This window comes from Pristiophorus japonicus, chromosome 2 (genome assembly GCF_044704955.1).
Source record: "Pristiophorus japonicus isolate sPriJap1 chromosome 2, sPriJap1.hap1, whole genome shotgun sequence".
Taxonomy (NCBI): domain Eukaryota; kingdom Metazoa; phylum Chordata; class Chondrichthyes; family Pristiophoridae; genus Pristiophorus; species Pristiophorus japonicus.
Window position 1 is genome coordinate 239,573,087 of NC_091978.1, and position 14,233 is coordinate 239,587,319.

Genomic DNA, 14,233 nt, shown 5'->3' on the forward strand with positions numbered 1-14,233 from the left:
TCTGACCTGAAAACACTTTGGATATGCAATTCCTCTTGTGAATAATAATTATAGTGAAAAATTGGCATGAGTTTTCCTATTTTGTACTCGTGCTGACTTTTTTTGCCAAAATTATCGACAGAAAGAATTTCACTGTTTAGAATTGGTGAGTAGATATGTAAATGTTTGCTTACACTTCCGTTGCCTATGGAAACACAACACACTAAGGTTTAAACATGACAAAACCTTAACTGTTGTGTGTTGCGATTTTTGTCCTTAAATTACGTTAATACAAGAATGGCAGAAGCTTTGCTAGTGACAGTTTGTGGAGCTTTGAATTCGCTCAGGGTTATACCTGTGATACTCCTCAGGTCGTTGAGTGTAACCAGGTTGGAGCAGATGTGTTGGTGTCTATAGATGGATTCTGACAAGAGAAAGTGCAGGTTATGCAGCGGCATGGTGGACACTAGAGGCAGCATCCCATCCTGGTGAGGGATCTGCACAGAAATGTGGATTCTGAACAAAATAAATGGAAAAGAAATCTGTAAATTTGTGAATTCCATTGTTTATTATCTGGATAACAAAAATGACATTTCACAATATTCAAAAGAATTTTATTCAATTAAGGTACTATTTCATTGTAACTGACAATCTTGTTATGACAGATCCACTTGCTTGCACTTTCATTTCTCCTGCTCTTCAACCCTCAATGTGTCCTGTATTCTAGACTTTTGTATTTCACCTAGGCTATTCCTTTAATAAATACTGGATCTCCTATGGCTTTGCCCACAGAAAGTCAAGATGAAGTGAATTTCCCTGAGAATACATTAGTGATTCTGTAGGTACAGGTACAAGGATCTGCAGCTTCTGAAGATTATGAAGCTCCATCTAGTGTAGAAGTGTGCAGCTGCAGGTCACAGAACTGTGATGCCCAAATAAGGAGTGCATGATACATACTTGTTAACTTCAATAGAAAGGAAAATAAGGTGTGGTGTATTTCAAGTGGCCAATCCACTACCAACACTTTTCTGTCATCACCAAAGGTGAAAATGACCCTCATGGAGTCAAGACCGAGTTTAGTCTTCACGTGAAATAGCGTCAGGGGCCGGGCCATAATTGGATCAGAGGAACCAAGCGCAATTCAGTCTCAATTTTAAAGTCATACACTCTGTCCTATTTTTATACAGTTCCACTACATATTCCTGTGGTCCGTGTATAATTTAGAATGGAAATTGCCTATGTAAACTTGTCACACTGTAATTACATCCTCCCACCAGTGGTGGTGCTGTAATGCCTCCACTAGGAAGAAGGTGTGATTGCAGTATGGCAAGCTTACAGAGGCAGTGACCATTAGAAATGTGGACAAAGGAATTTATAATGGAAAAAGATGGCAGACAGTTCATGTCGATACAAAATGTGTAATATATTAGTTGGCCTTTTATGGTTCTACCTACTAATAATTAAATTGATTTGAAAACCAACCATTCTGAACTAGCTGATGAAGCAAGAGGTCAGGTATCTATATAATGCTGAAATGTTCTGCATACCGTTCAATCATATAGTTACTACTTAGTCACAGCTCTATTAGTATTGCTAATCTCCAATATTATGCACTTTAGCTCTTTTTAGGATAAGATGCATTTCTGACATCCTGTACATCTGCCAAACATTTTTTGAAATATTAAGAAAACATTCACTGATACCCAACAATCTGCAGGAATTAGGCTCCTCTTCCTTCTTACAAAAATGGTATGACCACCATCAACAAAAAACTCTGTTTCAGCAGTGAAATTATTTGTTTCATTACTTGACTCCCTTTTCACTCTTTAATTAACATTAAAGCTGAGAGACAGTTACAGTAATTAAAAAGAGAGGACAGTGGGTGATCTAACTGAACAATGACTTCGCTGCTGGAGTTTAGTTACCCTTGAAGTGTTGAAGGACAGATACACAGGCACTGCTGTTTTTCTAACTGTAAGGCTTGTGCTATTATATCTTCCCCATATAAGGAGGTTTAAGCTCTACTAATTATAACAAACAAACTGCACGCCAACCAATCTACTTCTCTAGATTTTGGATTATGCCCTGGATCTGAGCTCTTTTTCTTATCAACTGTTGTCTCCTTTGCCTGATTATACATTCCACCATATTTCCCCCCTTGCCTTGTAGTAGTGCCCTCAACTTGTCCCCTTACTCCTCTGGCACCTTCTCCTCCTTTGATCACCTACCTCTCTACCGATTTTGTATCAGTCTTCACGGTAGAAGACACTAAAAGCATGCCAATAGTGGATAATCAAGGGGCTATAGGTAGCGAGGTACAATCATTATCAATAATGAAGTAGTACTAGGTAAAATAATGGGACTAACGGTGGACAAGTTCCCTGGACCTGTTGTCTTACATCCTAGGATCTCAAGAGAAGTGGCTGCAGAGATAGTGGATGCATTGGTTGTAATCTACCAAAATTCCCTGGATTCTGGAGCGGTCCCAGCAGATTGGAAAACCTCAAATGTAACACCCCTATTTAAAAAAGGAGGCAGACAAAATGTAGGAAACTATAGACCAGTTAGCCTAACATCTGTCGTTGGGAAAATGCTGGAGTCCATAATTATATCCAGGAATGATGTGGAGGTGAGTGCTGGTTTGCACAGGGTACTAAATGTCCACTCATAGGGCAAACTCAAACTAGATGACATAGTGTTAGAATAAGGGGCCGTCCATTTAAAACAGAGATGAGGAGAAATTTCTTCTCTCAGAGGGTTGTAAATCTATGGAATTCTCTGACCCAGAGAGCTGTGGCGGCTGGGTCATTGAATATATTTAAGGCGGAGATAGACAGATTTTTGAGCGATAGGGGAGTAAAGGGTTATGGAGAGCTGGCAGGGAAGTGGAGCTGAGTCCATGATCAGATCAGCCATGATCTTATTGAATGGTGGAGCAGGCTCGAGGGGCCAAATGGCCTACTCCTGCTCCTAATTCTTATGTTTTACCACCTCTCCCACTTTTCCTTCAAAGTCTACCATCATTAAGTGGCCTGGAGATTTAGCTACAATCTCCCCTCTCCTCAGTGAATCCTCATCCTTGGTGATTTCAATTTTCACCTAAATTCATCTAGCCATAATTCGTCTCCTCACTCAATCTCACTCTCCAAATAAACTCCCCCATCCAGAGCAATCCTCTTGTCCTCGTTATCTCAACAAGTCTTGCCACATCCAAAGTTTCTATTTATGATCACTTCCTCATTTCCCTCATCAATGACATTGGTCTGCCTGTATCACTGCTTTCATCCATGCACCCCTGGAAAATGATATCCCCAGCCCCCTTTCCAACACCTTCTCAAACTCCCAACTTCCTCTCCTCTGGCTCTCCACCAGTCTCGACACAGTTATTGCACTCACCCTGTCCAACAGCACACCTGCTGCTGTCTTCATGACTTTGTCCGGTCCAATTCCTTCACTGTCTCCCACCCCCACATTTCTGATAGAATTAAGGGGGCAGAGGTGGGAATTCTGAGTGCACTGGTGGTCAGCTCTCAATCTGGATCAATCATTTAAGGCAATACCACAGTTGATACTCCAGGTCTAAATCGCCCCTGTAGTACAAGATTATCTTGGAGATTAATGATAATCTTAGGCTCCTCTTGTTGATGATAAATTGTTCCTGCTGCTCCCCTCCAAATTTTCTCATATTCTTGCTCCAACTCTCTAACATTCTAGAATTTGAGCTCAAGAAGCCATACTGAAGGAGTACTACATTGTTGAAGCAGGAGTCCTTTGGATGCAACATTAAACCAAGGTCCCATCTGCCACTTCCTGTGGTTCAGGTGGACATTATAGATGCCATGACATGATTTGAAGAAGAGCACTATTAAAGATTTATACAGCACCTTTCACGACCACCGGACATCTCAAAGTGCTTTACAGCCAATGAAGTACTTTTGAAATGTAGTCATTGTTGCAATGTGGGAAATGCAACAGCCAATTTGCGTACAGCAAGCTCCCACAGCAACATGATAATGACCAGATAAACTGTTTTTGTTATGTTGATTGAAGGATAAATATTGGCCTGAACACCAGGGATAACTCCCCTGTTCTTCTTCAAAATAGTGCCATAGGGTCTTTTATATCCACCTGAGAGGGCAGATGGGGCCTTGGTTTAACGCCTCATCTGAAAGATGGCACCTCCAACAGTGCAGCACTCCATCAGCACTGCACTGTCAGCCTAGATTTTTGTGCTCAAGTCCCTAGAGTGGGATTTGAAACCACAAATTTCTTACTCAGAGGCAAGTGTGTTACCCACTGAGCCACAGCTGACGCTATTACAAACAGATTAACTGGTCATCTAGTTCTGCGTAAATTGTCTGCCATGGTACATAAGAAAAATGGCTACATTTCAAAAGGTAATTCATTGGCTATAAAGCGCTTTGGGTTGTTTCTGTTCAATGTTAAAGGTACTATATTAATGCAAGTTCTTCCTAAATAGTAATTTCTAGGCTTACACATATAGATAACATATGAACTGTGGCCTGCTGAAATAAAGCATTAAAGATTATACGTAACAGAACATATTTTATGAACACATGCTCCCGACATGAAGGATTGGCTGTTGGTAGCGCATATTACGAATTCAGATAGATGTTGATTACGAACACAAAAATGCTGCGGGGCCCACTGACCTCCACATGCATTCACTATATACATGGGCAGTATGCAAAGCTTCATGCCAGGAGCATGAATCTGTAAAATATACATTTAATAATTAAGCCCATACATTAATAATGAGAATGATACAGGAATTTAATGGATAACCTAAAATTGTTAAAACCTACATTTTGACTAATTTGTATGCAGGTCAATTCCTTGATCTGATGCTTCCAGCGGTGGGGCGGGCGCTCCACTCAAAGGCCTCAATTTTGGCCCAGCCTGTTTTTTGGCGCACTTACCGGAGTTGCGCTGCTTTTCTCCGTTCCGAGGTGTGGCAAAAAATTTTGTTGGCACTTTGGCCGCTGTCCGGCCTCTTCACTGCAGCCGTGCAGTGTGGCCAGTTGAGTCGGGGGTGGAGCCAGCATTATGCACCGAAAACTGTGCCGGGACATCTGCACAGTAGGTTTCTGCGCTGCGATGGGCTCCTACAGATAAAGTTCACTACATTTATTCTGCCTCCTTTGTTGGGCTAGGGGCAGGAAGAGAAGAGTTATGAGGTTGATCTTTAGTGTCAGGGGCCTGAGTTGTGAGGAAACATTTGAGAAACAGGCTTTTCACGAGTTCAAACTGGTAAAAGATAACTTTTTGGCTGCTATCAAAGTTCTTTGCACAGTACTTGATCAACGCTTGGAATTGGACTTCCAGGCATAGTGGTGGAGCTGAAAAGTTTGGGTGGCAGGAAGGAGCACTATCAGTTCTCCTGCCCGCCCCTAGCCGTGGCCGAGCAGCTCCTGCCTGCCCTTAGCCCTGGCCGAGTGGCCTCCTGGTGCGATCAATCCCTCACTAAGAGATCGATCACACTGGGAGGCCACTCGGCCAGGGTTAGGGGCAGGCAGGAGAACTGATAGTGCTCCTGCCTGCCGGTGATTTCTATCAGTTCTCCTGCCCGCCCCTAGCCCTGGCCGAGTGGCCTCCCGCACCGGCTGGCCCACTGCCTTCCTGGGCCGAGTTTGAAGATGAAGGTAGGACTTACTTCAATTTTTTTTATTTTTTATTGAATTCTTATTACTTTTTGTTTGCAAGGTTTGGTGGTTTGTAAGCCTTGCTGCTTTAGGTGCAGGCAGGTCCTCTCCGCTTCCCACCCCTATCCCAGGCCGAATGGCCTCCGATGTACCTACCTGCGCCGATTTCTTTAACTCTCCGCAAGGGTTTTCTTAAGTAGCCACATACGCTGGCCTAAGTAAATTTGGATTAACTATTAGCTGGCGAAAATTGCCTAAATGGGCAGAACTGGCGTAGGTGGCTGGTAACGCCCCCTTCTGAGAAAAAAAGACTAACCTAAAAAAATCATAACTAACTCAGTTACACTGGTGCAAACCGATTGAGGAAAATGGGGATTTTTAAGTTACCCCAGAAAATCCAAGTTACTCCAAAAAAAAACAGAGCAACTCCTGGCCAAGATTGAGCCCAAAGGGAGTGCATCTCAGGAAATCCTGCTGCCCCCTCAATGGATGGAAAATCATGGTCTAGGGCCCATGAGTTCTCAAGATGCACTCCCTGCGTGTGCTACTTCCAACTGGGAGTGCTGGGATATAGAAATCACCCTTACAGAGTAACGGCTGGGTTGCTTATCCTCTCAGCCTGATCTATATAAAACTATGAGTGATGCCATGGGAGATCAACTTGTACTAAATAAAATAACAGATGAGTTGGAGTGAATTAAGGCCAATAACACAATTTCATGGGGTAAGACAATCATTACAAATTTCACTGTCATGGTTTGACACAATCTGAATGCACTGATTATAATACAGCTTAGTATCATACTGCTGTCTACTTGTTGCTCACTAAATAACACAAAATATTATTACTGCAAACTACCAATAAGGAGTACTTCCACAGTTTATTATGTGTTTTTTCCCTTTCCTAATTTCTTTCTGTTTTTTCTCTTCTCAATCTGGCGGCTCATGCTGAGGTTTTGTTCTACAGGCTGGGTAGATGACCTCTGGTACCCCAGCCAGTAACTGTTCTTCACATGTCCTTAGACAGTGAGTACTAGCGGTTATTTGACTGTAAAAGAATCACTGTGAGGCTGATCCTACCCTTACTCGATAATTACACATCCAGACAGGGGTCTCTGGATAATGACTAGGATGGAAAACGTGCTTGATTTCTACCTTCCCCAGACTGGGGAGTCCCGAATTCCACTGTAACATTCCTACAGCTGCTGCAATGGAGATCAGTTATCGCAGCAAAGAATCGATAAGGAAGCTGAAACATGCCTGATCTGTAAGGTTCAGTACCATACTATAAGGAAGATGAAAACAGTAGAGCTATAACACCTTTCAAGTAAATGCTTTAGATATTGAAACTAACATTTACTGCAACACAGAAGTATTCAATTGAAACAGAAAATACAGCTGATGATATTTGAGAATATTTTTTTGAATAAATGTTGCAACGATATTTGTGCATTGACATTAATATGGCCTATGATGAGTGTTTCCAGCATGTTATAAAGGCCTGGAGTGTGACAGCATGATGTTAATGATCTGTTTTCTTTACAGTACCTGTTGGGATGCTCCTTGTGCTTGACATCTAAGTACTTCAGAGTTGCAATGAAGGATTGTGCCTGGAATCCCCTTGCTGTCCCTGCCACTACAGGTGTGTGACATATAGAACTGTCCGTTCCTATGGTGACAATATTGCTTCTCAGGGGTGTCCCAACATGGCCAGCCTTGTCAACTGCTTTAGCAACACAACGGACATGGAAACGGCGGCTGAAGTAGATACTATCTAGGACCTATGGCAAGAGAACGAGGTTAGAGGAAGAGTCATTAATTTTCTAGAAAGGTATTTACATGTTTTAGTAACAGCATCAAATAAAATGGTCACACAATTGGCAAAATCTTATTACATTTGCTTCAAGACAAGAATTCAATTTTGAGGCACAATTGCATCTGTATTATGCTGGAAACACTCAGCAAGCCAGGCAGCATCTGTGGAGAGAGAAATCCGCTCCTCTCCCACTCTGGTCTCTCCGTCCTCGGCCTCCTCCACTGCTCCAACGAAGCTCAACATAAGCTCAAGAAACAGCACCTCATCTTTCAATTGGGCACTTTACAGCCTTCTGGACTCAACATCGAGTTCAACAATTTCAGACCATAACTTCTGCCTCTATTTTTTTCAGGCGGCAGCTGTTTATGATTCTGCCATTTCCATTTACACCATTTAATCACTCCTGCCTTCCACCCTATTACAGACCGTCCCTTTTGTTCATTCCTCCCCTACCCCTGCACCTGCTTAAAATCTGTTACATCTCTAACTTTTCCAGTTCTGGCAAAGGGTCTCAGACCTGAAACGTTAACTGTTTCTCTCTCCATGGATGCTGCCTGGCCTGCTGAGTGTTTCCAGCATTTTCTGTTTTTGTTTCAGATTCCAGCATCCGCAGTATTTTGCAATTGCATCTGTATTATGGTGTACTACAAAGGGAAGTGTGGGGGCATAGAATGACAATGTACAATAGGGAGCACCAAACTAATTTTATTTATTTTAAGGGAGCAATGCAATGTTAAAAGCACAGTATCGCCTTCATAGATCACTATACACACACCTGATCAGATGAAAGAGTACATACACATGGAGTTTCTTCTCAAATTTTAACTTTATTTAACCTTTCCATGTGACCGACAACATCACAAACATTCTACTCACCCAGATAATTAATTCACGGGAAAACTATGTACTACGATCATGGTTTGCAAATGAGAAACACATTTAGAAAGAAACATTTCTCATGTTAAGGGGAATACTTGATCTGCATTATGTACAAGAAATAAACGATAGGAGTGTTAGAAATTTTGGAGTGAGAAACGGCTCTCTAGCCCACCAAGTCCACTTCTTCCAACAGACCAAATAGCATATGTACAGTTAACAATTCTCCTGAATTTATTTCCTCTCGCAACATCCGAGGAAACAAAACTCAAGAATTTCTTCCTCCTCCCTGCAGTAGCCCCAGAGAAATTAGTAAAGACTCTATTGTGCCAATCAAGTGTTACAGTCTATATCATTCAGCCCTGACTGGGCACATTCAATAGATGCCGTTCTGATGGTGCCAAAAGGCCTAGAGCTAGAATGGTTCAAAGAATATTTGATCATCTATCCCTATACAGTACTTATAGACTTCAAACCTTTTAATAATCAGACATCCGCTCAACTATTTTTAAGTTTTAATTAGCATTGCATTAATTACCTTTGATGATAGGCTATCCTACCTATCCACTAGATTGGGGAAAACATTCTTCTGGTTTTGCTTGAGGCCTACTAATTTTACAATCATTTCCTTTAATCTGTGTCTGGAGTTTAAGTTAAATAACTTTCCTATATCCACATTATGTGTCTTTCAGTGCTTAGTTCCCTCTTATAGGGCCCAAGTTTCCACATGATTTGCGCCTGATTTTTAGGAGCAACTGGTGGAGAATGGACTATCTTAGAAATCGCAATTCTCCACATTTTTTTTTCTGCAGTTCTAGTCAGGTAGAACAGTTCCACTTTGGAACAGAGTTTTTTCTTCAAAAGGGGGTGTGTCCAGCCACTGACGCCTGATTTGAAAGTTTCCACAGTGAAAACGTACTCCGAACTAACTTAGAATGGAGCAAGTGAAGATTTTTGTAGAACTGAAAAAACCTGTTCTACACATTAAAAAATCAGGCGCAGGTTACAAATTAGGCGTCCAGAACGAGGTGGGGGGGGGGAGGAAGGGAAGTCATTAAATTCTACAATAAATCCTTATTTATACTTATACAAATATTATACAAATAAATCCAACCTGAATAAAAATTTATAAGCAAAGAAAAGATTAAATAAACCATCTTCCTACCTGTGTGAAAGTGCTTCAGCCAGGGAGAATGCTGCAGCAAGCCTCACAAAACGAGGCAGCCGTTCCAGACGGCGGGCGGGCGGGAGGGAACCGACTGAATGCGGGGTGGGGGGGAAGGAAGCCGTTCCAGACGGCGGGAGGGAAGGAGACAGAAGGCTGCAGGAAGCCTCAGAAATTGAGGAGCCATTTCCCGACGGCAAAAGGGGGAGGTCGTCAGGAAACGGCTGCCTCAACTTTCTGAGGCTTCCTGCAGCTTCTCAGTGCTGATGTGCTGATGGCAATGTGCTTTTATTAAAAAATGTTCAAAAACCAAACAGCTACAAAGAACTACAAAAATGGCCGAGTGCCAATGTTTCCTTCACACTGCGCGTGCGCGAACGCTCCAATGCGCACGCGCAGTGTTGCCGGCAGGAAAAAAACTAATTTAAATAGTACCCGCCCCCTCCCACTTACAAAATCGGCGCGACTGTAGGCTCTGCCCCCCTGGTCGCCGCGTCAAACAGTCAAGGAGCTGCAGGGCGCTCCAGAATCACGAGTTTTTTTTCCGGCGCCGTTTTAGGCGTGAAAAACGGGCGCCCAGCTCGGAGGGGCGCCCGTTTTTTATCATGTGGAAACTTGGGCCCATAATTTTTCCCCCTATGTTGGCAGCCTCTCTGGCCGTGATTTTGCCAACCATGATGAGTCCGGGGTAGGTGGCGGGTTGTGACCCCGCTCCCGGCTCCATCCCACTCTGTGAAAAGAATTTTCCCTAGATTGGGCTTGTTAAGCCCACCCTGCGAGGTTCCTGGCCAATTAAAAGGAAACAAGTCTGATGATGTCATCTGATGACACGTCATCAGCCGGTGTCCTTAAAGGGACCATGGTCACATTCATTTTGACAATTGTGCTGTCAATGTTCTGCAGCATGGAGGTGCTGCAAACACTGCACAAAGGTGCACGGCTGCAGTCAGGCTCTCCCACCAGGACAGTTCTCTTCCCTTCCAATGGGTGGAAGAGACCTCCCCAGGACACCAACACAGCCTGGTTGCACATTGCAGAGGGGGACACAAGCAGTGATGTTGTCAGGAGGACCAGGCTGCAGTGGCGCAAACCTTTCAATGATCTTAGTGGGATTACAAAACGTTACTGCAAAGCCATACACAACCTCATCCTGCTGTGCCACTCATCACATCCCCATCACACTGCCTTCCCTACCCTACTCCTGCACATCCTTACTCACACTGATGTACCTTGCACCTCCACCCATCCCTCGCTCTCTATCTACATTATAACATCCCCATCTCACTAGCCACCCATATCCTTGTCCAATCATACCAACTAACAACACACAAGGGTAGGGACTTGCGTCCTTTTAGTCAATGTTCATGTAAAGTTTCTGTTAATATGTTGTTAAACATTGAAATCTTTATTTTCAACACTTTGTCTTCTTGGACAGATTTTCTGTGCACATTTGGAAGTTGCTTAGTGAGTTGTAGTGAATGGTGAGACATCACGGTAACCCCCCCCCCCCCCACAATGGTGATGGGTGTGAAAGGAATGGCTTGGGGATTGCAGGGGTGCTTTATGATGGCCTCCCGGGCACCAATGTGGTCAGGTGCTGACACCCTGTGTCCTGTGATTGCCGAGAAGAAGGTTGGTGTTGTTGTTGGTGCTGCTGGTGTGCCTGGTGATGTTGGTATTGGGGCTGATCGTGGTGGGATTCTGAGGACCAAAGTGAGGTTTTTTTCAAGGACACTGATGCTGGTGGAATAGATGGCAGCTGAAGTTGAGATGACAGAAGCGATCTGTCAATGGTGAGAGAGGTTGCTCCAAGGAGGTGACACTGGTTAGAGAGTTCACTGCAAACACTTCCAAAGTGCATATAGCTCAAAAGTGTCTTCCAAATCCTGAAGGCTACAGCTTCTAAGATTGGGTGAACAGCTGTGAAATGATAGTTTTTATACCACTCTTGCAGTTGTCACCTATTCTGAGTAAAGGAGAGTCACTGAAAACCCGACGTACTTACCTGACGTGATCCCAGAGTGCCGTGAACCTCTTCAAAAAGCTGGAAAAATGTTAAGTCGATGGCAAAATGCTGTTTAAGTACCTTTTAACAAGCTCTTAACAATGTCAATTGGCTCCCCCACCGCTTGGTCTATAAAGCGCAGACAGACATGGCACTTAGGAGACTGATGTGGAGGTGGGTTGACAGCGAGCTATCGGCCTGCTGTCAATTTTTTATATTTTGACAGTGGACCCGCCTCCGAACCCACCCTCTGAGCGCCAGCAAAATTCCGCCGTCCGTGTCCTGTTCAGCCCCCGCCCAGAAAACAGACACGAGGTGTTTCCCTAACCTCCATCAATCTCACTTCATAGCTCTACATTCTATTGATTTATTTTGCACTCAGCTGTTGATGACAATGTGGAAATGGAACTCTCAAGCTTTTTAAGGTTGGGTATGGCACAGGTTAGTGAGCTTAAAAGCGTTCTCTATCACTGCTCGAAAATGTGCCTTAGTCCCAAATTCAGAAGAGAACAGCCTCTACTGCATCAGTGTAAATTTTGGTGCTAGCTGTTACTGCAACTGAAACATGGGCTGTTATGCATTTTTAAAAAGTCTGAGAAGGGACATGATCTATGGCATTAAAATACTGAAAGGCAACGCGGCAATCTTGTGCAGAGTGCTAGAGTTCTGCCCTTGCACCTTTGTTGTCCGAGTTCTAGTTCAATTGATATTGATGACATGAAAGGCTCCTTTCTCTGCTGGCTGTTTGGGTCCTGAGTGAAATCAGTGTAACAGTCTGAACGCAGTTCCTATGGGGTGGGGCACCACAACATAAAGCTACTCAAATCAAACACATTTAATACTAAATTTGTAAGCTCACTCAGAGACTCTGTGGATGGTTGCTGTTAGCTGCATAAAAATTGACACTGGTGCGATAGGGATTGTTATTCTGAATTTGGGAATTATGATAGTTGTGCATTTAATACTTATTCATCAATCAGGATAGGTGAAAAGAGATAAGGTGCTGACCATGTAACATGATAGATAGCATTAAAATGCTCAATACTTTAGAGATTTGTTCAAATTAAATAAAAATATGAATGCATTTGTAAGAATTTGTTTTAAATATCCACATATGCAAACATAATACAGTGGGAAACACAGCATACCCAATTTATGCTGGAGTACCTACTGTAGTGCCCTATATGTTCCTTGGTAGATTCTGCATTGTGAGTTTTTTTTTTTTTAAAAGGAATGCCCCGTTACTTGCTATTGCTGTGTATTTGTTTTCCCCTACCTAACAGATACAATTCATTTAGTGGTGTGTTGATGAAAATCATATTTAGGTGCTGAGACAGCAACGCTGTGGATCGCAGCATACTCTCAAATAAACTGCTATTTTTGCACTCTGATCAATGTTGACAGTGAAGGCGTAGATCGTCCAGTTTTCTTAGAATAAGTTTTGGCTACAGATGAGTTCTGCCGTTTTAATGTACCTGCTTACATCATTCTCCTCAATGTAATGCACTGTGAGGAATGACAGAGGGGTCAGTGACAGGATTAGAAGATGATAATATCAAGGATTTAACTGGACCATATTCAGCATTATGTAATACAGTCCCCCATCATAGTGAAGTATTGAAGGAGAGTGAGGCCAATTATGTATTTCTGCACAACCGATTATTAACCTTGGCCACCTTGCCACTGATTTTGCTAATGCTTTGCAACAGGTGAAACCTTCTGTTGGATCTTCGGTTGGATATCTGAATTATCTGACAGAAACCTTCCTTCCAAAAGATGGCATACGGAATTTTGTTTTGAAGTGATTGTCCTTTAAAATGATTCTAAAGGACAATCATTTAAATGCATTCATCTGATGATTTTTCATGTCTACTATTTTAGTAATAATTCAATCAATACCCAGGATTGATGTATAATAAATGAGGTAAAATAATGGGACTAAAGGCGGACAAATCTCCTGGACCTAAGAGTGGCTGCAGAGATAGTGGATGCATTGGTTGTAATCTACCAAAATTACCTGGATTCTGGGGCGGTTCCAGCAGATTGGAAAACTGATTATGTAATGCCGCTATTTAAAAAAGGAGGCAGACAAAAAGCAGGAAACTATGGGCCCAAGTTTCCACATGATTCGCGCCTGATTTTTAGGAGCAACTGGTGGAGAACGAACTATTTTAGAAATCGCAATTCTCCACATTTTTTTTTCTGCAGTTCTAGTCAGGTAGAACAGTTCTAGTTTAGAACAGAATTTTTTCTTCAAAAGGGGGCGTGTCCGGCCACTGACGCCTGATTTGAAAGTTTCCACATTGAAAACGTACTCCAAACTAAAGTAGAATGGAGCCAGTGAAGATTTTTGTAGAACTGAAAAAACCTGTTCTACACATTAAAAAATCAGGCGCAGGTTACAAATTAGGCGTCCAGAACGAGGTGGGGGGGAGGGGGGGGGGGAAGGGAAGTCATTAAATTCGACAATAAATCCTTATTTATACTTCTACAAATATTATACAAATAAATCCAACCTGAATAAACATTTATAAGCCAAGAAAAGATTAAATAAACCATCTTCCTACCTGTGTGAAAGTGCTTCAGCCAGGGAGAATTCTGCAGCCATTCGTGCCGCTGAGCGGGAGGGGGAGAGAGAGAGAGAGAGAGAGAGAGAGAGAGAGAGAGAGAGAGGGCGGGAGAGAGAGAGAGGGGCGGGGGGAGAGAGAGGAGGAGGGGGGGGAGAGAGG

General features: G+C 42.9%; 1 protein-coding gene across 1 annotated transcript in view; it reads right to left on the minus strand.

The window, feature by feature from the left end:
- fras1 (Fraser extracellular matrix complex subunit 1) overlaps positions 1–14,233 on the minus strand; it is a 757,390-nt gene that overhangs the window by 24,775 nt on the left and 718,382 nt on the right. Inside the window, exons 64-65 of the mRNA XM_070871094.1 lie at positions 7,191–7,423; positions 335–495 (exon numbers count right to left, since the gene is read on the minus strand). Of these exons, the coding sequence (XP_070727195.1) occupies positions 335–495; positions 7,191–7,423 (394 nt within the window). The remainder of the gene's footprint in view (positions 1–334; positions 496–7,190; positions 7,424–14,233) is intronic.